This window comes from Thamnophis elegans, chromosome Z (assembly GCF_009769535.1).
Source record: "Thamnophis elegans isolate rThaEle1 chromosome Z, rThaEle1.pri, whole genome shotgun sequence".
Classification (NCBI taxonomy): Eukaryota; Metazoa; Chordata; class Lepidosauria; order Squamata; family Colubridae; genus Thamnophis; species Thamnophis elegans.
Genome location: NC_045558.1, coordinates 58448733 through 58476251, shown reverse-complemented (window position 1 = coordinate 58476251; position 27519 = coordinate 58448733). Strand labels below are relative to the sequence as shown.

General features: G+C 42.2%; 1 protein-coding gene across 4 annotated transcripts in view; it reads left to right on the top strand.

Moving 5' to 3' along the window:
* The window catches only part of TGM4 (transglutaminase 4), a 163805-nt gene that overhangs the window by 97983 nt on the left and 38303 nt on the right, over positions 1-27519 (top strand). For all 4 annotated transcript variants that reach the window (XR_004256901.1, XM_032235683.1, XM_032235682.1 and 1 more), the window contains 3 exons: positions 19396-19502; positions 20930-21059; positions 23099-23217. Coding sequence is in view for 3 of the 4 variants with exons in the window: in XM_032235683.1 (XP_032091574.1) it covers positions 19396-19502; positions 20930-21059; positions 23099-23217 (356 nt within the window). In the remaining variant the exon portion in view is untranslated. The remainder of the gene's footprint in view (positions 1-19395; positions 19503-20929; positions 21060-23098; positions 23218-27519) is intronic.

Here is a 27519-nt window from a genome sequence, read left to right as displayed (position 1 = left end):
ATGTCTTTAATTTGTCTCTTTGGCAGAAAGCCATTTTGATCAGGGTGAATAAAGTTATTTAAATATTTTTTAAATCTTTCTGCCAATATTGAAGCAAATATAGTCTGAATTTAGCAGGGAAATAGGTCTATAGTTCTTAATTTGAAGTGGGCCGGCTTCCTCTTTTGGTAGAAGTGTGATATATGCTTCTGACCACGATTTGGGTATCCTCATCTTTAACATAACTTCATTCATAACTTCTAGTAGTGGAAGACACAATGATTCGTGCAGTGTCTTATAAAATTCCACTGGCAATCCATCCGGACTTGGAGCCATTCCATTGTTTTGTTTTTTAAATGCTTCAATTAACTCCATCATCGCTATATTGCCTTCTAGCATCATTTCAGTTTCTTTCGGTATCTGGGGTAGATTCATTTTCTGCTAATATTGTTTAGTTCCTCCCTCTCCTATATTCTCTTGTTCATACAATTTTCCGTAGTAATCTTGTATAATTCTTTCTTCTCTTCATTTCTGTTGCAAATTTGCCCTTGATCATCTATTAATTGCATTATTTTTCTTGATTCTCTCCCTTTTTTCAATTTATACGCTAACCATCTGCCTGGTTTATTTTCATTTTCAAAGTAATTCTGTTTAGCAACTCTAATTTTTTGTGCTAGTTCTCCCTTTTCCATTAACTCCATTTTATGTTTAATTGTGTCCATTTTTATTTTAATGTCATTTTTTGTAGAGATTTCTGTAATTCTTTTTCAAGTCTCTTACAGTCGTCATCTAGTATTTTAAAGCCTTGTCTTTTCTTTGTATTTCTTTTCCTTGTATAGTCTATTATCAAGCCTCTGGCATAAGCCTTCATTGTATCCCAAAGATTCTGCATTGATATGTCTTCTTTTCTGTTTTCTTTAAAGAAGAATGCCAATTCTTTCTCCATTTTCTGTACAAAGTCCTTTTCTTTTAATATAGTATTGTTTAGCGTCCATCTAGATCTTCTCCTTTATCCTTTCCATGTAATTGTTCATTGGATTGTGGTCCGCCCAAGTGCTTTTTTCTATGTCAATTTCCTGTATGTTACAAATCAATTCTGTTGAAATCCATATCATATTTATTTGGCCATTGAGGGGGACATACTGAGATGGGACAATTGTTCAGAGCGAGTCATCCATACCATCCAGGAGGCCAGACGACCGTCCATTATGCGGGTATACAACGTGATGTGGTCCACTTTCTGTAGGTGGTGCTGCCCCCTGGGGGTGGTCCCAAGATCAGCTTCACTCCCTCAAGTCCTGGAATTCCTCCAGGACGGCCTGGACAAGGGACTGGCCCCAAACACCCTGTGAAAACAGATGACGGTGCTCACCACAGTGCTTCACAGAGGCGCAGGGCACTCACTGACACACCATTCCAGGGCTCGTGCGTTTCTGAAAGGTGCTGCCAACATCAGACATCCAATGGTTCATCGTTACCCTTCGTGGGAGCTTCCAGTTGTGCTCAAAGCCCTGACATCGGCTCCATTTGAACCAATCCATTCCATTAGTCTACATCTGCTAATGTTAAAGGTAGCCTTCCTCATGGTGATAACTTTGACTCGGAGGATCTCAGAGATTGTGGCCCTGTCAGTGCGCAGTGACCTCTGTATTTTCCACCTAAACAGGGAGGTCCTGTGTCTGGATCCTTCCTTCCTCACGAAAATCAACTCCTCGTTCCATTACGCTTAGGAGTTGGTCCTTCCTGACTTTTGCCCCCATCCAACACATCCCTGTGAACGGAAATGGCATCACCTCGACATTTTTTTCAAAATATACTTTTTTTATTCTCCATTTTCATAATATATAATCACATGTATACTATTACATAGCCAATATCCTATTGTATTAAGTAGTAATTACATCAGTTCCTCTTGTCATCAACGCCCAGAAAGATAAAAACCCATTATTAGCTCTTCTGCTCTCCATACACCTCTTTCTTCTGCCTCTCTCCTACCTCCTTTCTTCCCTCCATCATCCTTTTCTACTCTACTTCCCCTTCCTTTCTCCTTCTCTCTCTTCATTCCACTCCTCCTTATTCTCCTCATCTTCCCCCTTACCCTCTCTCCTATCACTCTCTTCCTATCTTTCTTCTCTCCTCTGCTTTCCACTTTTCCTCTCATTCACTTGGTGTATTTCAGCTTCTGAGCAAACTCCATTCTATGTTGATGGTATTTATGCTTCCATATCAATATACTTAACATATCTTAGTTTTAAAGAAAAAATAAGAGAAGACAGTATACATGTGCAATCATATTACTTTAAAATCTAATACCCCTTGTCAAGCCTAATATATATCCCTCCCTCACACCCTTCGTCCCAACCCCCCCAGCCTTCCCTCCCCCGACTTCCCAGAACCCATACACGGTATAAATCTTTAACAAAAACAGTCTAAAATATATTTGGAAAAAAAAATAGAAAATTGATAGCATCTTTAAATTGAACTTAGCTCCTCCTTGCTAGGCTAACTTTAAACAATTTATATCATTCCTGATCTTAATCATAAGCTATCTGGAATTTTTTAGTCCCATATTTATTTTGAATATAATCGATCCATTTTTTCCAGTCTTGTTTATATCTCTCGTTTGAGTAGTCCTTAAGATATGCAGATTATTTTAGCCATCTCGACTAAATTTGTGACTTTCAATGTCCATTCTTGAATTGTAGGCAAATCTTCCTTCTTCCAGTATTGCGCCACCAACAATCTAGCTGCAGTTATTAAATGCAAAATCAAATTAATCTCTACAGCTGTACAATCAGTAATTATACCTAACAAAAATAACTGAGGGGTAAACTTTATCCTTTTTTAAAGAACATTTTGCATAATCCACCATATTTTTATCCAAAATGCCTTAACCTTTTTGCAAGTCCACCATATATGCACATGTGCGAGCTGTGGATGGCTGCCGTTTCTTCCCCGCTCCGACTAGGTAGGCGAAAAACATTAAAAACACCATCGAACCTAGTCAGAATTGATGCGGGAAGGAGCTCCAACGGTAGAGGGTGATCCAGGGGACCCGAGCGGGCGGCTGTTGGGGGGTCGCCGTTTTTCGAACGGCTCCCAGGCTGCGCGACCGTCCTCGGTAGTCCTCCGACCATCTAGTTACAAGAGAAATGGTGGCATGCTGACGGCGCCGCTTTCCGGCGGCTTTCAACGGCCCCAGCGTCTTTCGATCTCGCTGTTGATCTTTCGACTGGGGGAAGCCCTGAACTCAGATTCGTAGCAAACTGCCGTTCCAGAGAGGGGGTGGCTGACCCGGGATGGCACTGAAGAGACCTGGCGGTTGGTTTTGCTTGTCTTGCCTGCCGCCACCGCGTTCCTCCCAGATGCCCCCCCCCCATCGCTTTATCAGCTTGCGACGTTCCAGACATCTCCTGGCCTTTTCCGGACATCTGGCTTTGCTTTTCGTAATTGAGAGGAGCTCGGAGGAGCCCTTGGATTTTTACCAGCTTGTTTTATGCCCGACAGTGTTAACGAGGTCGGCGTTTTACAACTTTATTCCTCGGGTGAGAGACCCAATAGATCCATCCTGGATTGAACTGAACAGGGAACTATCGTACCAGGGAGGGGGTAGCTGCCCCTTGGATGGCATAAAAAGGGATCGTTCGGCAGGACCTGTTGTCGCCGTTATGCCCTCCCCAGGCACCCCCCCTCTCCTATACTATTTCAACGACTATGGAGATTCCTTCCCTTTTTTCTATCATTTTCATCATCTGGCTCTCCCCCTGTGTTCCTCTGCCTGATATTTGGCGCCCCCCTACTGTGGCACTTTATCATCTGGCCTCCTTTGGCCGTGACCTCTGGTTTTCTAGGCCCGCTGGAACAGCCCCACCTGACATTGACTATTACCATCATCACCACCCGCCATTGCCTTTGGGGCTTTATCTGGGACAGCGCCTATGTCAGAAGGCCCCCTGTTTCTCTCAATTGTCCCGGACTTTTCGGATCTGCAAGAGGAGGACACGAGTTACTCCCCTATACACCCCGCCTGGACCATAGCTGGACGCCAGTCATCCTGAATGCTGAGAGCCATTTGGCTCTGCCTGAACTCGCACTTTAGCAACTGCGCAATCTATCCTTTCTTTCTTTTTCTCTCTCTTTTATTTCCTTCTTTTGTATGGGATATGTATGCGATGTGTATGTAATTGAGTGAATGACCCCACTTTTTACTGCTGTTACTGTTGTATTTTTTGTGTTTTTTAATTATTACGTGGGGACTGCTTGGATGAGTGAATGAGTATGTTTGATTCGGAGGACCTGCCGAGGAATGCGGGAGTCATTGGGGTGGCCGGGGGGACCACGGACACGGGAGTGGGCCGGAGCATTATGGTCGTAACAGGGAGGGGCAGATATGGCGGGGACTTTAGGGCTGGCCATTACCGGGGAATGAGGGCTCGCTGCGTTATAGAGATCCCTCCTTCCGGCCCTACGAGTCCCACTCCAAGGCCAGATGGCGCGAGTAATCAGGACCCTGGTCTCAAGCTGCTGTTGCTAAATGCCAGGTCTGTAGTTCACAAGGCTCCCCTCGTCCGGGACTTAATTTTAGACGAGAGGGCAGACCTGGCATGTATTACTGAAACCTGGCTGGGCCCAGAGGGAGGAGCCCCCCTCGTAGAGATGTGCCCAGAAGGATTTCAGGTGCTTCATCAGCCGAGAGCTCAGAGAAGGGGTGGGGGTGTGGCTATTGTTATCCAAGAGTCTTTAGTACCTCGTAGGATCCCTGCTCCGGAGCTTGTCAGGTGTGAGTCCCTGCTGGTGAAGTTGGACCTCAAGGGTCAAGTGGGTTTGCTGTTAATGTACCTGCCTCCCAACAGCGTTGCAGCAGCCCTCCCCTCGCTCCTCGAGTCAGTAGCCGAGCTGGCAATTGAGTTCCCCAGACTTATGGTTCTGGGGGATTTCAATTTGCCTTCGCTCGGTGAACACTCTGATGGGGCGCAGGAGTTCATGGCTTCCATGACAGCCATGGGCTTGACCCAAGTAATTCGGGGCCCAACACACTCAGCGGGTCACATGCTCGACCTCGTATTTCTCTCGGAGCAGTGGACTTGTGATCTTGGTCTGAGGGGTAATGAGATCATACTCCTGTCGTGGTCAGACCACTGCCTACTGAGGCTTGACTCTCGGAGACCAAACCCCCACTGTAGGGAGGAGGAACCGACCAGGTGGTTCCGCCCCAGGCGACTTATGGACCCCTTGAGGTTCCAGACGGAGCTTGGGGTTATTCCTGATACCCTCGCCCACAGTCCGGTGGAGACTCTGGTTGCTGCCTGGAACTCAGCAGTGACGGAGTCTCTTGACCGGATTGTGCCACTACGGCTGCTCCGAGGTAGTGGATCCCAGAGGCCACCTTGGTTCACCGAGGAACTCCGGGAGAGGAAGCACCGGAAGAGACGCCTAGAGCACTTATGGAGATTCAATAGATCCGAATCGAACCGAGCACTTCTAACATCGTGCATCAAGGAATACATCAGGGCAATTAGGACGGCGAAAAGAGCTTATATTGCCACCTTGATTGCGTCCGCTGAGTCGCGCCCAGCTGCCCTGTTCAGGATAACCCGCTCCCTCCTAAATAGGAGGGATACGGGGGACCCCCTGCAGGGTAGGGCTGAGGATTACGTCCAGTTCTTAGCAGACAAAGTTGCTCGGTTTCGGTCGGACTTGGACTCCGATTTCGCAGATCCAGCCGAGGCACAAGGGGATAATCTGGTAGACCATAGCTGGGTTGAGTTTCAGGATGTTGCCCCTGAGGATGTGGACAAGGCCATGAGTGCTGTGAGTGCCTCCACATGTGTACTGGACCCGTGCCCCTCCTGGCTGGTTGCTAACAGCAGGGAGGTGACACGGGGCTGGATCCAGGCGGTTGTTACCGCCTCCCTTTGGGAAGGGGTCTTTCCCCCCGCACTTAAAGCGGCGGTGGTGAGACCCCTCCTGAAGAAACCATCTTTGGATCCAGACGTTCTTAACAATTATCGTCCAGTCTCCAACCTCCCCTTCGTAGGGAAGGTTGTTGAGAAGGTGGTGGCCTTTCAGCTCCAGCGGTCCTTGGAGGAAGCTAGCTATCTTGACCCATTCCAGTCTGGCTTCAGGCCTGGCTACAGCACAGAAACCGCTTTGGTCGCAATGACCGATGACCTCTGGAGAGCCAGGGATGGAGGCCACGCCTCCATCCTGGTTCTCCTTGACCTCTCAGCGGCTTTCTATACCATCGACCATGGTATCCTTCTGCGACGCCTGCGGGAGGTGGGGGTGGGAGGCACTGTTTTGCGGTGGTTCTCCTCTTACCTCTCGGACAGGTCGCAGTCAGTGTTAGTTGGAGGGCAGAGATCGACCCCTAGGCCCCTAACATATGGGGTGCCGCAGAATTCGGTCTTGTCCCCCCTACTTTTCAACATCTACCTGAATCCGCTGGGCAAGATCATTCGGCGGCACGGGATAAAATACCACCAGTATGCGGATGATACTCAGTTGTATCTGTCCGCCCCGTGCCAACTCAATGAAGCGGTGGACGTGATGAACCAGGGCCTTGAAGCTGTTAGGGACTGGATGAGGGCTAACAAGCTTGTGCTCAACCCAGATAAGACCGAGTGGCTGTTGTGTTTCCCTCCCATTAATTCGGCAAGTGTTCCATCTCTCAGGCTGGGGGGTCAAACACTACATCCCTCAGACAGGGTCCGCAACTTGGGAGTCCTCCTGGACCCACAGCTGACTTTTGAACACCATTTGTCAGCTGTGACCAGGGGGGCATTTGCCCAGGTTCGCCTGGTGCACCAGTTGCGCCCCTACCTGAACCGGGAGGCTCTCACAACAGTCACTCGTGCCCTTGTGACCTCTAGGCTGGAATACTGCAATGTGCTCTACATGGGGCTGCCCTTGAAGAGTATTCGGCGACTTCAGCTAGTCCAGAATGCGGCCGCGCGAGCGATTGTGGGTGCACCTCGCTTCACCCACATAACACCTATCCTCCGCGAGCTGCACTGGCTACCTGTCAATCTCCGGATACGCTTCAAGGTGCTACTTGTCACCCATAAAGCCCTTCATGGTAGTGGATCTGGGTACTTGAGAGACCGCCTACTGCCAATTACCTCCACGCGACCGATTAGATCCCATAGACTAGGCCTCCTCCGAGTTCCATCTGCCGGTCAATGCCGACTGGCAACTACGCGGAGGAGAGCCTTCTCGGTGGCAGCTCCGACCCTATGGAACGATCTCCCCGTGGAGATTTGTACCCTCACCACCCTCCAGACTTTCCGCACAGCCCTTCAAATCTGGCTATCCCGTCAGGCCTGGGGCTAAAGACTGTAACCCACCCGAATGGTATGAATGTTGTGCTTTTAATTATGTATTGTTTACGCGTTAAATGTCTGTTTTCTCCCCCCCCTTCGAGTTGTAAGCCGCCCTGAGTCTCTCCAGGGAAAAGGGCGGCATATAAATAAACTTTCATAACTCATAACTCATAACTCATATGAAAATATGTAGCGTCGAGAGAATCACATCTCCAGCATTTGCGTTGTAAGTTCGGATACATAGAAGCCAACTTTTAAGGATCTAAATGTCATCTATAAAACATCTTATAAAAGTTTTCTCTCAAGTTTTGGGCTTTTAAGAAATTTTACATTTCTTACCCAAATCCTTTCCCATGTATCCAACATTATTAGTTCTTCAATATTTTGAGCCCAGTTTATCATACAGTCTTTAACTATTTCTGTTTCAGAATCCATCTGTATTAATATGTTGTATAGTCTCTTTATATGCATTAAGCTTTGATCTCTTATTTGTTTAAATAAATTATCCCCGACTTGCATAAAACCATTTTTTTAATCTGTTTTCCACCTGGCCTGTAGCTGTCCATACTGGAACCAGGTTTGAATTACCTTTTCCTCTTTTAATTCATCCAAGGATTTTAGTTGTAATACACCCCTTTCTAGGATAAGAAGCTGTCTGTAAGTAATTATATCCTGTTTTTGTACTATGTTTTGTACTATGTTCATATTTTCTTTTTTTATATATTTAATGTTTTTTAATTTTTAATTTAAAACAAATACAACATCCTTCTTTACATGCTATAGAAAGTGTATCAGTTGGTTACAAAAAGACTTTCGTGCATCTCTTCCACAGTCAACAAACATAATTCATGTTAACTCGAGCATTTTAACTCAAATATTGATAAATGTCACAATCATCATATATCCATTTTCATTTGACTATAATTGTTATTAACAAAAAATATGTACTATGTTCATATTTTCTATTGCATGTCTAGGAATTGCCCACATGGCAATATCATTTAATTTGTATTGATATTTTTTCCAGACCCGCAGTAAAGCATTCCTTAAAATATGATTTTTAAAATTCTTGTCCACTTTTTTGTTATATAGCAGGTAAGCATGCCAGCCATATACCAGATCATACCCCTCGATATTAAGTATCCTATCATTTGTTAAATTAATCCAATCACTAATTACAGATAAAGCTACTGCGTCATAGTATAGTTTTAAATTGGGTAATTTCAAACCTCCCCCCTCATGCGCATCTTGCATTATTTTTAGTTTTACTCTCGGCTTCTTCCCTGCCCATCCAAATTATTAATACCCTTCTGCCATTCTAACAGGTTCACATCTTTTTTTAAGTATAGGTAGCATTTGGAAAAGAAATAAAAATTTAGGTAAAATATTCATTTTCACTGCTGCTATTCTTCCCAGCAAGGATAACTGTAACTTCTCCCATTTTTTCATCTCTGTCTGTATACTATGCCAAAGTGTTTCATAATTATACTTATATAACTTCCCGTTTGAGGTTGAAATATGAACTCCTAAATATTTGACCTTTTTAACTATTTCACATCCTATCATTCCTTCTAGTTCTTCCTTTTGTTTAATATTCATATTTGTAGCTAATATTTTTGTTTTCCCTAGATTTATTTTAAATCCTGACACTTGACCATATTGATTAATCATATTCATTAAGATCTTACTAGATTCCTATGGTTGGGTTAATATTATAACCAGATCATCCACAAAAGCATGTACTCTATATTCTTGCTGCCTAATCTTAATTCCCTTCAGGCTCTCCAAGCCCCGTATTTTCTTCAACAATATTTCCAAATTGTATAATAAACAGTAATGGGGACAAAGGACAACCCTGTCTTGTACCTTTTTCAATTTTAAAAGAATCTGTTAAACTTCCATTAACTATAATTTGAACTGTTTGCTGATGATATATTGCTTTAATTGATTGTAAGAAACGTTCTCCTATTTGCATTTTTTGCAGTGTTTTCAACAGGAATTAACTCGATCAAAGGCTTTCTCAGCATCCAGAAATATGAGCGCAGCAGGAATTTAGTTATTCTTTCCCAAATATTCTAGTGCATTAACGATTAATCTTGTTACTTCTCATTTGTCTCCCTTGAATAAAACCTGTTTGATCATTATGAATCAATTGTTGAATAACCAACATTAACCTATTTGCTAGTATTTTAGTAAAGATTTTATAATCTACATTAAGTAGTTTTTTGGTTGGGTAATATCTTGGTCTTCTTTGGGTATCAGGGATATAAAAACTGTCTTCCAAGATGGAGGTACCTTACGTTCCGTTTGAATCTTATTAAATAATTCCTTAAGAGGTTCTACCATTTCTAATTGTAGATTTTTATAGTAAGCCGCTGTCAAGCCATCTGTTCCAGGTGCCTTCCCTGCCTTTAACTGCTTAATTACCTGTAGAATTTCCCCCGAAGTTATTGGTGGATTCAATCTTTGCCTCTGCTCTTCTTTAACTATGGGTATTTTTTCTTTATCCAAGTATCTCTCTATATCTAGACCTTTAATTTTGTCACCCTTGTACAACGCTGTAAAGAATTCACGGAAGACCTTTTGAATCTCACCATGTTGATACACTTCTTTCCCTCTGTAGTGCAATTTGGCTATGTTACGAGATTTTTGTTTTTTCCTAAGCTGATATGCTAAGAAGATCTACCAGATTTATTTGCATTGCAGAAAGTGTTATGTTTTGCATATAACAGACTAGTGGCTACCTGGTCTGAGATCGACATATTAAATTGGTCTTTTAATAAGGTAATTGCTTCTTTAATCTTTATATATCCTGGTTTTAAAATTAACTCTTGCTCTTTCTTCCTAATTTCATCTTCCAGTTCTGTTCGCTTTTCCCCTTGTTTACATCTATGTAATCTATTTAGATTTATCAAAGCTCCTCTCATATACACTTTACTTGCATCCCATACAATTTCTATAGATGTACCCTTATTCATATTAAAAACAAAGTATTCTGTTAAGAATTTTTTACATTCATTAGTATATTTCTCATATCTAAATAAATTTTCATTCAATCTCCAAGACCTTCTTGCTTGCGTCACCCCTCCCAACTCCATCCAAACTGAATTATGATCTGATAAAACTCTGGCACATATCTTTGTCTTCTTCACCCTAGAAAGCAAATCATTGGTAGTTAGTATGAAATCAGTTCTGAAAAAGGATTGATGTCTATCGGAAAAGAAGGTAAAATCGTATTGTTCTGCATTTCTTTCTCGCCAAATATCTCTCAGTTCGAAATCATCCATCATATCGAAAAAGGACTTAGGTAGTTTTGCTCGCATTTGAGTATTTGGCCATGAAGACTTCTTATCTTTCTTAGTGTCCATAACACCATTCCAGTCGCCCAAAAGTATGCAGGACCTATAATCCCACTGTACTAATTTGGCATGAAGCTTTCTATAAAATCTATCTTGTTGTTGATTGGGAGCATATATTCCCATTAGCAATGTCCTTTTCCCTTCTAATACCAAGTCTATTGCGATATAACTTCCATGGGGATCTGCTTCGATTAATTCAGCTTTCATATCCTTCCTTAAGTATATAACTATACCATTTTTCTTCTCTGAAGCAGAAGCTATAAAATGTTGTCCAAATCTTGTATTAATCAGATGTTTTTGATCAGTTGATCTAATGTGAGTTTCTTGCAAACAAATTATATCATTCTTGAACTGTTTAAGATAGTGATTTATTTTCTTTCTTTTCTGTGGAGAGTTTAATCCATTGATGTTCCATGTTAGGAACTTAGTTGTCATCTTTGGCTCCCTGAAGCTTTTTTAGAGCCACCTGAACATCCTGGAATTTAACCTTTGGTCTGGTTCCTCCCACTGCTTCTAAGCTGGTACCTGTAGCATCTTGACCGATAACAGATGTTTGTTGTGATTGTTGCTTTTTTAATTGTTGGTCCATTTATCTGGTAATCACAGGGTTTGTCTTTGTTCCTTGGCTCTTTGTGCTTCTGAGAGAGAAAGATGATCCATACTTGTTGATAATTGTGTAGTTTGCTGTTTATCTTGTCCTTCTTGTTCTCTTTCTCTAGGTCCAGGTGGGACGGGGTGTCCGACCTTCAAGATATTATGGTAAAAATCTCGGGCCTTCCATACTGAATTAAGATGGTATCCTTGCCCCTGAAAAATGAGTGCTAGTCCGACTGGTGCATCCCATCTGAACTGTAGCTGACGATTTTTAAGCTCTTCGACTAAAAAGGCGTAGTCTTTCCTAGATCTTAGCATTTGAGGTGGTATCTCTTTCAAAACAGTCACTTCCTGACCCCCAATTTGAAGCTTGGTTTTATAGGACTCTTGCAATATCATATTCCTCATGTCTCTTGTGGTAAAGTAAACCACAATGTCCCTTGGAAGTTGCTTCTGTCTAGCAAGCCAGGATTTAACACGATAGACCTTATCAATTTGCCAATCAAAATTCCCCCCTGGCCTTCCCATCAGACTATCGAAAGCTTCTGAGAGAATCTGTTTCAGATTTTCCTGGTTATTTTGACGCAAACCTCTAATTCTTAGTGCAAGTTCCATTTGTCTATACTGTAACATAATAATTTTTTTTTCAGTATCTCCGACTTTTTGTTAAACCATGGCTATTTTGGATACCAAATTAATATTAGAGTCATTAAGATCTAATCTGCTTTCAATTCCGGACACATAATCTGAAAACAAATTAAGAACCCCCAACATATCATCCCTGATCTTTTGAACCCGGGTCTCAAGTTTATCAGACAGTTCTTTATGAGCAGTGTATATCTCCTCCTTAATTTTTGTTTCCATCGTAACTACATGATTTTTGAAGTCTTCAGCCAGTTCCTTCTGAAAAGTTTCTTTAGTTAACGGCTCACCTATGGGGGGAGGAAGTAATGACTGTAGTTTCATGCCGGGGGCAGGTGAACTGCCCGCACTTTTTGAAATGGGGGGGCAACCTTTTGGATAGGGTTTTGCTTAGAAGCCATTCCAAGTTTTAATCTTCTTCAGCCAATTAATAAGTCTATGCTGGTCGATTGTGCAGCAATTGCTGTTTAATTTAGTAATAAATCACTCCTTTTCTTTGAAGTTTTAAACTCCGTAGAAATTCAAAGCCCGATCAGTGTTACGAAGCTGCTCGACGCCATTTTGAATATCTCTTTAGCAAGTAAGATATCAGAAGGAATTCTTGTAAAAATGAAGCTAAGGAGTAATACAAACAATTAAAAGTTCACGTGAATAGGCTCTGCTCGTCTTGAATTCAGTAGATCAAATTTTGTTCTGAGGGTGGGTGGTTTGCTTTGTGCTGCTAATAAACAGCAGGAATTCTTGGCACGGAGACAATTCTGCTCTCGGGTGCCCTTCCTCCCCTCCCAGAGTCTGTCTGAGAAAGTTAGTTGGCGCGTTGCCTAGCACAATTAGCTCACCTTATCTCCTTTGCCTGAAGAAAAGGTAAACAAGCTGTCAGACGGCTGATGGATTGCTGTTCAGACAGTTTAACGCAACCAGGATTCTGGAGCTGTTAACGACAAGCTCCCACCGGCAAGACCCCCCCACCGGAAGTCGGCATCACCTCGACATTTGACGAACGCTTCGACGTTACATCAAACAAACGGCATACTTCCAGTGGTCAGAGGCTCTTTTTGTAGCCTTCCTTCCCAGCTCCATGAGCCAGAAAGTTTCTTCCACCATGATCTCAGAGTGGATCTGATCAGGGATTTTAAGAGGATACTATGAAATGCTGGGTGTATCTTCCCTAGCAATCGAGGCAGTTTTAATTGCACTGTGACTGGGTTGATGATCTTTACTATGGGGAATTGTCCCATAAACTTTGGCCTGTTTCTTGCTAGGCAGTTTTAATCTCAAATATTTTGTGGTGAGGTAAACCTTCTCTCCCAACCAGAATGGCTGTTGCGGAGCCCGGTGTTTATCTGCATGTTTCTTATAGGTTTGTGCCACTTTAACTAGTGCCTTTTTGACATTTTCCCAGGTTGCTTTCAACATCGACATCCAATCAGTCAAGCTGACTGAGGGGGGGAGGTGTCCCTTGGATATTCAGGCATTGGGATGAAGTCCATACTGCTCACTACTTTGAACGGTGTGAGTCCTGTACTACTGTAAACAGCATTATTTTACGCAACCTCAGCAAAAGATAAAAGGTCTGCCCAATTGGATTGCTGATAGTTCAGGTACTGCTCTACCATAGCATTCAGTTTCTCTGCTGCCCCATTGGTGCTCGGATGAAAAGCTGAACTAAGACCCTGCGATGACCCAATGGACCGCAGGAACTCCCTCCAAAACGTAGCTGTGAACTGGACCCCTCTGTCTGAAATAATTCTTCGAGGTACTCCATGCAGTTGGTAGATATGTTTCATGAAGAGTTTAGCCAGCTTGTCAGCCAAGGGTAGTCCACTACAGGGTTATGAAGTGTGCCTGTTTGGAGAACAGATCTGTTACAGTCCAAATCACTGTGTTTCCCCCACTTTTTGGCAACTGTACTATAAAGTCCATTGCAATCTCCTCCCACGGCCTCGTTGGCTCTACTGTTTGCAGCAATCCGTGGGTTTTTCCCTGTCATCTCTTCATTGTGGCGCATATGGTGCAACTTTTCATGTAACTATCCACATCTTTCTTTATGTCAGGCCACCAGAATTGCTTCCAGGCTAAGTGTAAAGTCTTTAGGAACCCAAAGTGTCCTGCCCGTTTGGCATCACAGCTCCTCTGGAGAATTAGGGTGCATAGGGATTCTGGGATGTAGTTTTGTCCCCTTCCATGCAAGGTCATCTCTTTTTGTCAAGATGTGTTGGTTGTTTTGGAACCAGGGATCTGCTAGCAGGTCAGGTTTTAGCCTTGTGGTTAGGTCCCTTGCAGGTTGTTTTTGCCGGTCACTGTATTGCTGCCAATGGTCACTTTGGGCAGTGGTTTGAGTAGAGAGAATGATGGCATCCCCTGTGTGCTGCTGTTCGCATTTGTACTGGGGTATGCAGGAGAGGGAGTCAGCTAGAAAGTTCCTTCCCCCCTGGAATGGGCTATAAAACGAAATCAAAATGGTTGAAGTATTGAGTCCATCGGACTTGTTTGGGTGGTCAGTCCAGACTTCAAATGGTTTCCGGCCCCCTTCCAACAGGTGTCTCCAGATTAGCAGTACCCATCTCACTGCGAAAGCCTCCATTTCCCACATGGCCCATCGTCTCTCTGTTCCTGTGAGCTTGCGGGAGGTGTAGGCACAGGATTGTAAGTTTCCTTGGTTGTTTCTTTGGAGTAGCACCATTCCCACTGCCATGTCACTGGAGTCTGCCTGGATTACGAAGAGTTGCTCGGGGTCAGGATGCTTCAGCACTGCTTCTTTGCAAACATTTCTTTTAGTGTTTCAAACAGCAGGTTAGGTCCTACTGTAGGGGTTGTCCCGGACGAGGTTTCATTCCTTGGCTCCCTGTCTTCAGGAGGTCTGTTAAGGGTTTGGCAATCTTTGCAAAGGAGGGGATGAATTGTCTGTAGAAGTTCGCGAACCTTAGGAAACTTTGTAGCTGTCTGCAGGTGCGAGGGGTTTGCCAGCTTAAAATGGCTTATACTTTGTCTAGGTCCATCTCTATGCCCTCATTTGACACTCAGTAACCCAGGTAGTCTAACTGTGCATGGTGGAATTCACATTTTGATACCTTGATGTACAGGTTGGCTGCCTGACGTTTTTCCAGTACTTGGCGGACCAGAGGTATGTGGTCGTCCATGGTCTCAGTGTAGATAAGGATGTTATACAGGTAGACGAGGACCCCCTTCTAGAGGTGCTCATGCAGCACCTCATTTATTTACTGCATGAATACCACTAGGGCCCCCTGCAGTCTGAAAGGCATCACTTTGAATTGAAAGCTCCCTAGAGGGCAATTGAATGCTATTTTCCATTCATCTCCCTCTCTGATGCATACTCAGTAGTATGCTTCTCTGAGGTCTAGTTTGGTGAAGACTTTTCCCTTGGCCAGATGAGATAGCATGTCTTTCATGGAGGGGTGAGGTGTATAAGCTGTGTACGCACACCCCATTTATCCCTCAAAAGTCCACACACAATCTTATAGTTCCATCTTTTTTTTCTTTGAAGAGGACTGGTGCTTGGCTGGCTCAATGAACCCCCTTACTAGGTTATTGTTTATGTATTTGTGCATATCTTGCATTTCTCGGGGCATCATGACATACAGTTTGGGCTTGGGTAATTTTGCCCCGGGGATGATTTCGATGTCACAGTCTGTTTCACGGTGAGGAGGCAGAACATCTCAGTCGGCTTCACTGAATACTTCTGCTAGGTCCTGATATTCTGTCAGAATCAGTTCGGCCTCTGGGGTTTTGTCGGATGTGGTTGCCAGTTGTTCTTGTGGGCTCTTTTTGGGGGGGTTCCTGTGTGGGTGGTGTTTCTGCTACCTGGTGTGGGAGGCGTTGGGGGCTCCTTCATATTCTAAGTCTGCAAGTACCCCCTTTTCACCAGATGATCGGTTCCCACTTGTCTAGCCAGGAAAGCCCCAGTATGACTGTGTCTATCATTTTGGGGGCTATTTTAAATCGAATTACTTCCCAGTGATCCGCTAGCTCTAGCCTTACTGGTTCAGTCAGGTGGGTGGCATAGGCTCCCCCCATTAGGGATCTGTCAACCTGCTTGAACCGGATCGGGTGGGCCAGTCTTTTTGCTCTGATCCCCTGTTTCAGGACTGCAGTTAGATTGATCAAGCACCTCGTGCAGCCTGAGTCTATTAGAGCTTGAAAATCCTCCTGGTTTCCTGTTTTTGGAGCTTTGAGGCGTATTGGAAAAAGGAAAGGGTGAATTGGTTCACTCACCATTGGGTCATTTTCTCCCTCGTCCTCACTGTCATATGATTCGGGCGACTGGTTGTCATTGCCTGGGGTTCCACCATGTTCACCTGAGAGGGAAGGGGCCTCTAAAGCCTGGAGGGCTTTCCTGGACGTGTTGGTGGTCCGTTTGGGGCCTCGTTCTGGTTGTGCCCTGGGCGATGGGTCTGGCCTTGGTTTTGGAACTGGGGTTGGGCATGCAGCTGCCATGTGGCCCATCCATCCACATCTATAGCATTTCAGCGGACTTCGAGGGAGGGTTGGTCTCAGGGCCTGCTGTTATGCTGTGGTTTCTGGCCAGCTGGCTGGTTTCAGGTCAGGTTGACATCTCTCTTTTGTGTCCAGTTGCTTTCTCATGTCATTGGCGCACAGCCCACTGTCAACTCTTGTTACTACTTGGAACCACTCAGAGAGTTGATTTGGGATGTCGCAGTATGTGATTACCTGGGCAATTCGCTTGTCCAGGCTTTTTCTGAAAAAATGCACCAGCAGCCACTCTGATAAAGGGGGTAGCCTTCTTATGACCCTCCTAAATTCACGGATGTGCTCTTTGATGGGGTGGCCCCTCTGCTTTAGGTTGCTGAGTTCCTCTTCCCCATATGGGTTCTCCTCCCCCTCCTCAATCCTGGCCTCTAGCAGTTGCAGGAAGTCATCTACGTCTTGCAGTTGGAGGGCTCTCCTCTTGTGGAGGGCTGCTAGCCATTCCCTCTAGACCCTCTGCAATGGTATTCACCATGGCTCTGGGGATAGGTAGAGATGCCCATAGCGTTCTAGGTGAATATCAGCTGAATCAAGGAATAGAGCTAGCTGGTTTTTTGTATTCCTTGCATAATCATCTGCAGTGTCACTTCCTTGTCTTTTTCCTGTTGCAACATTGTGTGTATTGATCTTTGTCCTCCAGATGGTGAAGAGGAAGTTGGTATTGCAGAGCTAGTGGCCGTTATCTTTTTACTCATTTCAAAACAGTTGATATACTATATAGTAGTTGAGAAATACAAAATCTTTAGGTTTTTCTATACCTTAATCCACTTATATAAAGGACAGTTATAATCCCAAGTGGTCCTAAAAAAAAGGAATGGAAAAAAGAAAAAAAAAGGGAAAAGGGGAAAAAAGGAAAAGGAAAAAATCTTCAGGCTCTTGTTTGCCCTAATCCAATTGGTTCCCATTGTTTTTTTTTTTAAAGAAAAAACCAGATCATTCACATGCAAAAAATAAAAGGAACAATAATAGAGTTTTTGGGTTCTTCTTTACCTTCAGTGGAATAAAATAACAAAGTCCAGTAGGAAAAGGGGAGAAAATATAGGTCTATATATGCATCCCAAAAAGTAGACAAGAAAAATAAAAAAGAAGCACACCTTCTTTAAGAAAAGAGAAAAAGAAAAGCCAAACTTCTTCTGCAGAAGGCCTCAAACCAGCTAGCAGCGGTTAAATGAAAAGGAGAGTAAAGGAGAAAAAGGAGAAAAAAAGGGGGGGAGAGAAACACTCCAAGGCTTGTTGTATTAAGTTCAAAACAGAATTAGCAATTCTCTTTTCAAGGTTACTACAATCTTCTTTCTTCGAACTCCAAATTTTCTTTCAATCCCAAACTCCACGCAATGATAGTATCCCAGAAAAGCACCTGTATAACAATCTCCCATGCTCATCCCACTATCCATAAACAGGCTTAAAGTCCTTGAAATATAACACCAGGTCTTAATTTTTTAAACGTTTCTCTAAACACTCATACACGAAAAGGAAAACAATGTTTCCAGGCCTCTAGGTGGCAGTGTTATTTATTCTCTTCCACTTCCCTTAATTTCCTTATACTCAAAAAGAAAAAAAGAAAATATTCAAAAAGGAAATACAATTAGAGCCTTAAAAGAGTGGGGGAAGTAGGGGGAAAAGAGTCTTAGACAGTAAAAATTATTCTGCAAATATTTAAGAAAGAAAAGACAAAGAATAAAACCAGTCCAGTTTAAAAAGTAAAAGACATTTGTAAAAATCTAACCAAATTCCAACAATAAAAAGGAAAATAAAAACACCACTCAACTTAATTCTGACTTAATCTCGCCACAGCCTCTTCAGTCTTCAATTTTAATTTACTTTTTAGTCTTTTAGGGTGTTCTCTCAAATAATAATGATGAAAAGTCCTCTCACCAGATCGACACACTTTCTCTCTTACTCTTTCTTCCATCCTGGAACTATCCCTGACTTCAACAGCTTTGATGGCTGGCTCGCAACTGCTGAGAAAAATGGCTTCTTCTGGATCAACCAGGGACTTTGTAATGTCCCTGGGATCAGCTTTTCTCTGTCACCGTCTCTACAGGACGGTTTAGGTCCAAAAGGACCGTCCAGCGGCAGAGATATCTACGGTGATCTTGGAGCTGTAAGATCGCACGTCGTACCGCTGTGACGTCAGCCCTGCCTCCTCAAACATCTGAATTTTTATCATGTAACCACGGGGATGCTGTGACAATCGTACGTGTGAAAAATAGTCATAAGTCATTTTTTTCAGTGCTGTTGTAACTTTGAACAGTCACTAAATGAAGTGTTGTAAGTCGAGGGCTTCCTGTAGTAGACTGTTTAATGGATACATGGAGTTCTTCTTATTCTCTCTTAGATATTTTATCCCAATGCTCTAGTTGGTGATTTGTGCATTAGTTTACAGGTAGTCCTTGACTTATGGATGTAATAGAGCCTGCCCATTCCATTTGTAACCTGAGGATTCATGGGAATGAATCTCATACCTTAAATAGGATCACTCACTCCTTTTGCCCACTCATTCGCTAATCTAATGTGCATTTCATTAAGTACACATGAGGTATTTCAGGGTGGGGAAGACCATTGGGGGAGGCTAGTGATGGAACATGTCACCTGCTTAAGACTGTGCAGGACAAATGTTGCAGAGCCTCTCCATTCATAAGGGTGAATAATTGCCATGGTGCTGCAAGATGTGTAGTTTTGGGACTTGTTTGTAAACATTACGGGGGCACTTATCGCATAACTTTGAATGTTCACTAAGGGAACGCTTGTAACCTGGGAATTACCTGTACTTTGAAATGTGTTAAGTCAGGCTTGCCATTTTTAGAAATCTCCCAATTCATTTTCTTGGCTAAGATCTTAGACATCTGTTCCATAGTTCTGCTCTGATGGCATCATTGGTACAATTTTATTTCAGTAATAGAATCTGTCAAAGCTCAAGATAGAATACAAAAGTTGCTGCCCTACCGTCTGGATGTATTAATGTTAGTCTAAATCAATTTATATTTTTCTAGGTCACACACCAATGCCATCCAATGGGACCTTCATAACCCTGAATCCAAGGACACAACAAGATGCTCAACCATGGCATGCTAACATTTGTCAAACAAATGGGAAGGAGGTATAAAGTTTTGGGATGTTCTTCATTGAAATGTTAGCTTAAAACTGTGTTTCTCAATTTCTTCTAAATATATTAGGCCACAATTCCCAGAGGAAGTTAGATTGTATTGAGAAAAACCTATGAATTGTAAACTCAGCACATCCACCAGACATAGGATAGAGTAGTTTAGTTTTGCTTGTTATACTTACAACTTTAGCAATCTCAACAGTAAAGTTGTGTTAGTTTTATGCAGGAAACAAAGCAACAGTCCTGAGGCTCTTTAAATAGTAACACACTAGCATTGTTCGAAGACCAAAATACATTTCAATGAAGGCATTAAGAGGAATCCTAAGAAAAGAAATACTATGCATAAATAACTCATATAGTGATAAAAAAAGAAAAGGAGGAATGATGAAAAGAATGATAAATAGATTTACTTTTGAAACTGAATGTAAACAATTTAGATACACAACTGATGGAGGAGAATATCTGTAGCTAATTGTTGAACTGTGGAGTCCTTGGTGCTCTCTTACTTGCTTGTTTGATTGCAGAGATTTCATTACTCAACTAAGTAACATCATCAGTGCTCAGTGCTTTGAACTTTCTATATTGAACAACTGGATAGCAAATGTAATGTGTTGACTATTGTTTTATTGACTATTGTTTAATCTCTTGAAGATTAATCTGACTCTCCCGAGCTGTTTCATTAGGCTAATGATCCTAGGTGAACTCAAACCTTATGAGAAGTGTGACTAACCAATTTATAACAATCTTCCATTAAAAAAATGTAAGTAAACTGCTAACAAGGGAAGACTGTATTTTCTGAAGTAAAGAATTTAGCATCACTGCAACACTGATGCAGAAATTTGCATGAAATAGTGAAGTACGTTCAAATTTCTGGATGATCCAAAGCACTGAATATAAATAATGGCACAATTCTAATGTCTCTTCTCAGAGACAGTTAAATATGTTTGCATCTATTTTATGCAACTACTAGATCAGGTATGCTGAATCTTTTATAACCTAAGTATCATATTAATTGTCATTCATTATTGCAGAAAAGTAATGGTATGCAGGAATGAACTTGGGAGAAAGAATGAAGAGGAAAAGCATGCTCTTCTTAATCTTCTCAAATGCTTCCTATGCTTTCCCCACACCTATAAATAAAGCTGCTTCTTAGTAGACCATTCCCCAGGCTGTGGGTCTTTATCCTCTCTCCTGTGCTTAATCCCACGTGCCATTATAAGAAGACACATACCAAAGATGGAGCAAGAGAAAAAAATGACTCACTCGTATTTTAATCAACAGCTATGCTTCCCTACAAATTTGCATTCATACACAGCAATGTACACACTAGCACACTTTTCTCAATGTACATCTTCCTGCAGTATTTAGATATTTATTATATAAAATGTTGTACTGTTATAAACGCCTTGTTCTTCTCTTAGTGTGAAATAGTTATAGCCAGCCCAGCTGATGCGATCATTGGAAAATATCTTCTGAAAGTGGATACAGGATCTAATATTTATAGTCCTACTAAGAATTTTATCTATATTTTGTTCAATCCTTGGTGTCAAGGTAACTAAGACAACTAGAGTGGCTTAAAAGCTATCACTGGTTATGTATGTATGTATGTATGTATGTATGTATGTATGTATGTATCTATCTATCTATCTATCTATCTATCTATCTATCTATCTATCTATCTATCTATCTATCTATGTACGTACGTACGTACGTACGTACGTACATATGTCAGGGGTGAAAAAAATGCTTAATAAAGTAAAAAAAAGTTCCGAAAATCAGCTGTGCTGCGTGATGATAGGAACTTTAAAAAAAAATTTTTTTAGCATTTGGGGTCTGTTTTTGGAGGCTTCCCTGAGGCCTGCTAGGACACAAATAGGGGGTGAAATGAGGTCCGTTTTTGCTCCCAAGAGGCTTCCCTGAGGCCTGGTAGGCCAAAAATGGGGCGGGGGGGTTTGCTGCAAAAGAAAGAAAGAGAGAGGGAGGGAGGGAAGGGAAGGAGAGCCGGAAAAGAGGACCACAAACCTAATTTAGTTGAGGATTCCCAGTGATTCCCAGTTATAGACATATAGTATACAATTAAAACATCCACTGGGGGGGGGGGCGGGGAAATAGTAGAAAAGCAATAATAAAATAACAATTAGAGTCTTGTAATACTCTATTAAAGAGGTATTCTATAAACATTTTGCAAAAGCCAGTCAGTCAATTTCCTTTTAACCAGGTAGCTATTCCAAATGATGGTAGCTGCAATCAAAAACCAGGGCCTCCTGTCTCGCCCTCATCCCTATCCCTGAATTCCCTGAAGTATGTTGTGCACCATTGTGCAGCTCCCAAGTTGTTATTAAAAACAATTGGAAGTTTAGTACATTTTATTGTTGTTAGTTGTGAAGTCGTGTCCAACCCATTACGACCCCATGGACAACATTCCTCCAGGCCTTTCTGTCCTCTACCATCCTCTGGAATTGATTTAAGCTCTCGCCAACTGCTTCAGTGACTCGATCCAACCATCTCATTCTCTGTCGTCCCCTTCTTTTGCCCTCAATCTTTCCCAGCATTAGGCTCTTCTCCAGTGAGTTCTTCCTTCCCATTAGGTGGCCAAAGTATTTAAGTTTCATCTTCAGGATCTGGTCTTCCAAAGAGCAGTCAGGGTTGATCTCCTCTAGGACTGACCGGTTTCATCGCCTTGCAGTCCAAGAAACACACAGGAGTCTTCTCCAGCACCATAGTTCAAAGGCCTCAATTCTTTGGCACTCAGCCTTTCTTATGGTCCAGCTTTCACAGCCACACATTGCAACCGGAAAAACCATAGCCTTGACTATACATACTTTTGTTGGCAGGGTGATGTGTCTACTTTTTAGTATGCTGTCTAGATTTGCCATAGCTTTCTTCTCCTGGAGCAAGCGTCTTTTAATTTCTTGACTGCACTCCCCATCTGCGGTGATCTTGGAGTCCAGGAAAATAAAATCTGGAAAATAGTATATTAGTCTAGCAATAACAAACAGATAGTTTTACAGGCATGAGTCATTGCATTTAAGATTTTCCTGCCCCAGATAGAGATGTACTAGTACACCAACCAAAATTGGGCTGAAGCTCTCCTGGCCACAACTCCACCTGTTGTTCAAACAAGACTTGGGAGGCCACTGTGGGAAACAGATGGACCTTGGTCTGATTCAGCAGGGCTGTTCTTATATGATATGGATAGAACTCCAGAGAGATAAATTTTACCCATTAAACAAGTAGAGATTTAGTCAAGGAAAACCTTAATTGAATATTTAATCTTCTGTAATTCTTGGGTAACCGTAGCTGTATAAGAAAACCTAGAACATATGAATAAGAAAGGCTCTGAACTGAAATCTATCAGTCTGCTTATCTGAAAATTCACATTATTTTGGAGACCAACAGTCACTGTTTTTGGTGTCCAACCCTAAGTATACAGTTTCCCAGCCAAAGAAATTCAGGGCATTACCCTAAATGGATTCAAAACTGTGAAGAAAATAAATTAACCTCCTCCTCCATCCCATTGTTGATGACCCTGTTGATATTCCATTGCATAAGGTCTTGGCCTCCTAAATCTGCTTACATGTCTATTTTAGCAGATTCTGTTTTTATGCCGAATGATGATGAAAGAGTGGAGTACATCCTCAATGATACTGGCTACATTTATGTAGGATCAGTAGCAAATATTCGTGGAAGGCCATGGAATTTTGGGCAGGTAAGAAAGAATTTTTTATTTATTCCCTCAACCATGAATGTTTCTCCATGTAGAAGAATGTGAAATAACTTTTAAGGAATGAAAAATCACTAAGGAAGAAAAAATAGCAAGTTCAGTCCTAGAAAAGGGGAATTATTGAGAAAGAAACTCAGAATAACTCTAACTTGTAAGAGAGGGCAGAAGGAACATGCTTTCAACATTCTTGTATTTTACTTACATAGTATCGGTGGTGGGTTTCAAAATATTTTACTACCTATTCTGTGGGTGTAGCCTATTTTGTGGGCATGGCTTGGTGGTGATGTGACTGGCTGGGAGTGGCTTGGCAGTCGTGTGACTGGGCGGGCATGGCCAAATTGTAAAATGTGGTGAAACTCACTTAACAATGCTCTTGCTTAACAACCAAAATTTTGGGCTCAATTGTGATCATAAATTCTGTCTGTCTGTCTGTCTGTCTGTCTGTCTGTCTGTCTGTCTGTCTGTCTGTCTTTCTTTCTTTCTTTCTTCCCTCCTTCCTTCCTTCTTTCTTGTGTGTCTCTCCCTTTCTTTCTTTCCTTCTTTTCTTTTTGTTTCTTTCTTCCTTCCTTCTTCCTTTCTTTCTTGTGTGTCTCTCTCCCACTTTCTTTTTCTTTCTTTCTCTTTCTTTCTTTCTTTCTCTCTCTCTCTTTCTAGCTTTGCCTCTCTCTTTTTCTCTCTCTCCCTTCCTTCCTTTCTCTTCCTTTTTCTCTTACTCTTTTTCTTTCTTTCTCTCCCCCCCCCCTCTCTCTCACACACATCCCTTCCTGTTGGTGAAAGTTTATGTTTTGCCAGCTGGGAGGCTGGCAAATAAGCCTCACTATCCATTTAAAACTAACTCTATCACCCTATGCACATTTAATTGAAGTGAGTGGGGTGGGGGTGATTTTCATGGGGGCAGAAGGGGGACTTGGCACTTGGCACCAAAGGCTTCACTTCTGAGATGCTCCCGTCTTCCTATCTATAGCCATAGGCATTGAAAGCCTGAAAATGTTTTCATGAGGGTAAGCAGCTCCACGAATTGCATTGGGGAATCAGACCAACAGACAGCGATGACTGGAAAGGAGAGACGTTTGGCTTTTTGGGGTCCTGCTCTGCTTAGCTCCTGGGAGGGCTTAGGCGGCGGTGGCAGCTCCTGGGGAGTGAAGTCACCGTGGCCATTGTCTCCCCTGAGCTGCCCGCCGAGTCTCTGAGGCACCTGTTGCTTGTAGGAGGAGGGCAATGGGGTGGGGAGAAATCCATGCATTAGAGGGGGGAGAAGGCCATCCCTTGCAGAAGCTCAGCCTTCTCCCCACCCTCTACACATGGATTTCTCCCCACCCCATTGCACATGAGGTGGCTGTCAAAGAGAATGAACTCGGGGCTTCTTCTAACAGTCAAGTCCTCCGCTCCAGTAAAGGAAGTGGGTGGGTGGGGCAAGCATGGTGCAGACAGGCAGGGCAAGAGAGAGAGAGCGGTGACCAGGCAGGCAGGGGGAGCAAGCAGGGGCAGGCTAGGGAAGGGACAGTACCACTATGGGGCCTCCGGCTCTATGAGTATGCAAACATAGGCCCGATTTCTGCTATCGATACAGGCGTACGGGTGCGGACCGGTCGGAACCCACTGCACAATATATGTATACCTGAAACCCTTGCAGTATCTATTTCCTCACCTGGTTCCTATTTTGAGAGGCTGACACCTGTTTTGGTTTCTCCCAAATCACTCAATTTTCTCACTTTTTCAGTAACTTGATGAAGAAAGTTCATGGTATAAAATCCTTCTATCTACCTAAGTGACTAGAAAAACAATGAGCAAGGATGTTGAAATTCTGGTCAAGAATATACATTAAAGTGGAGTAGGCAACAGGAAGTGGAGAAAAAAAAGCTGTTTTCTTTCTCACTCTCATGAAACATTTCTTAAATGCTATTGCATTTCTCTGTTGTCATGGGTGTTTCCCACAAAAACTACTTAATCTGCACACAATTGTTAAAATGTTAATAAAATTACAAATGTATGTGTTTATGGCATCTTTAAATGTCAAGTATGATTTATAGGAAACTTTATCTCTATGAGATGCTTAATACATTAAGAAAGACTCTTTTCAACATACTGTGAATATGTCTGCATAAAATGATTTTTACAGTGATGGGTATTTCTATCATTAAGTACTATTCATTGGGAAATAATAATAATAATAATAATAATAATAATAATAATAATAAATTAATTGCAGCACAATTCAGTAGCACAAATGATCCATTGGAATTTGTGCAAAAATTATAATATTAAAACAGCAACAAACTGGTGGGAACATCAGCCTGAAAAAGTCACCGAAAATCAGATGGTCAAGATCTTGTGGGATTTCCATATACAAACCGACAAAATACTGACGCATAATACACCAGACATCACACTGGTTGAGAAAAATAAGGTCACAATCATAGACATCGCAATACCAGGTGATAGCAAGGTCGCCGAGAAGGAACATGAAAAAATTGCAAAATACCAGGACTTAAAAATCGAAATTCAATGACTATGGCACAAACCAGCAGTGGTACCCCCCCCCCAGGTGGGGCTGAACTAGTAACCAATGAAAAATCCGGCGAAACAACTGGCCGCTGTGATACAATTGTATAATAATAATAATAATAATAATAATAATAATAATAATAATAATAACAACAACAACAACAACTCCGCCGTTGCCGGTCCCAAGCCCGGATGAGAAAGGAGGAAGGTTGGGATCAGGTTGGCATCTGGTCCCGTAAAAAACCCCCCGCCAACCCATACAATATGGTGAAAAAAACGAATAAGAATTCCATACCGCATCGGTCGTCGCGCGGGTTAACAAGGGCCGTGGCGGATGTTGGGGTCCCTGGACATCCGTCGACAAGTGGGCTACAAGTGGACCAGCCAACAAAACGACAAAAATATAGTGCAGATGAAAACCGTGCCATAATGGCCTGTTACTACAACTCAGAGCCAGAAAAAAGAGGATATTTAAAGCGAATGTATGAATTATGGAAACAACAATATCCAGATTCAAATGTTAGTGAACAACGACTAGCAGATCAAAGGCGATTTATTATACGGAATAAAGTGTTTAGTGAAGTTGAACATGAGGAAATTCAGGCAAATTGCAAAACCCAAAAAACAATATCACAAGCGGAAATAACTGATATTCAAGACACAACTAAAGACACTATAGTAGAACTCCCAGAAGAAGCTCTCAGGGAGGAAATAACATCACCACCACTAGAACCAGTTATCACTGAACCAACTGATGAACTAACTCAAAAACAAAAAGAATTGAAGGATAAGATCATGGAGCATTTTCTGCTTAATGAGGAAAGGCAACGTTTACCATCACTAAAAACTGTGCCTAAGAAAATTTTGGCCCCTATCATGAAAATGGTTAATGCAGTGTTTTCAACAATTGAACCGGGATCCATCTTGGAAACAAACCAGTTAATGTACAGCGCAGCTGTAATAGTCACTAATGAACTAGGCATTAAAATTAAAGTACCTAGTCACACAACAGAAAAAGCATCAAAGCCAAAGTGGAAAATCCGTCTAGAACAAAAAATCAAAAAATTAAGGGCAGATGCTAGTAACTTAAAGAACATGCATGAGCAACGGCTTAAAAACAACAAAATCATAGATCGGCTAATCAGAAGATATAGATTGGATACAAGAAACATCAATGAAGCTGTAGAGATTGTAAAACAGCAGATAACAGCAACAGCTAGAAAAATTGAAAGATATGAGGCACGAATCATCCAATATAAACAAAATCAGCAATTTCGATCAGACCAACGGCGTTTTTATCAAAGTCTTAATGTGAATGGTGACACCAAAAGTGAAAAACCAGAAAAGCAGGCCACAGTTGAATTCTGGAAAGAATTGTGGGAAAATGCAAAGGACTACAACAAGGAAGCAAAGTGGATACATGACTTTGAGAAAAGCATTGGCAACAAACAAATGCAAGTATTAGAAATAACAACTGAGATGATCAAAAATCGAGTTAAAAAGGTAAAGAATTGGACATCACCTGGAAAGGACCAATTACATGGTTTCTGGCTCAAATATCTGACCAGTTTACATGCAATATTGGCCAGGCAACTGAATGAAATTTTACAAAAGGGCCAAATTGATGAATGGTTGACAACTGGAAAAACATACTTGATTCAGAAAGATCCAACTAAAGGAACAACACCTGAAAACTATAGACCAATAACATGCTTACCAACAACCTTCAAATTACTCACAGGCATTATTGCAGATAACATGATGGATTATTTGGAAACAAAC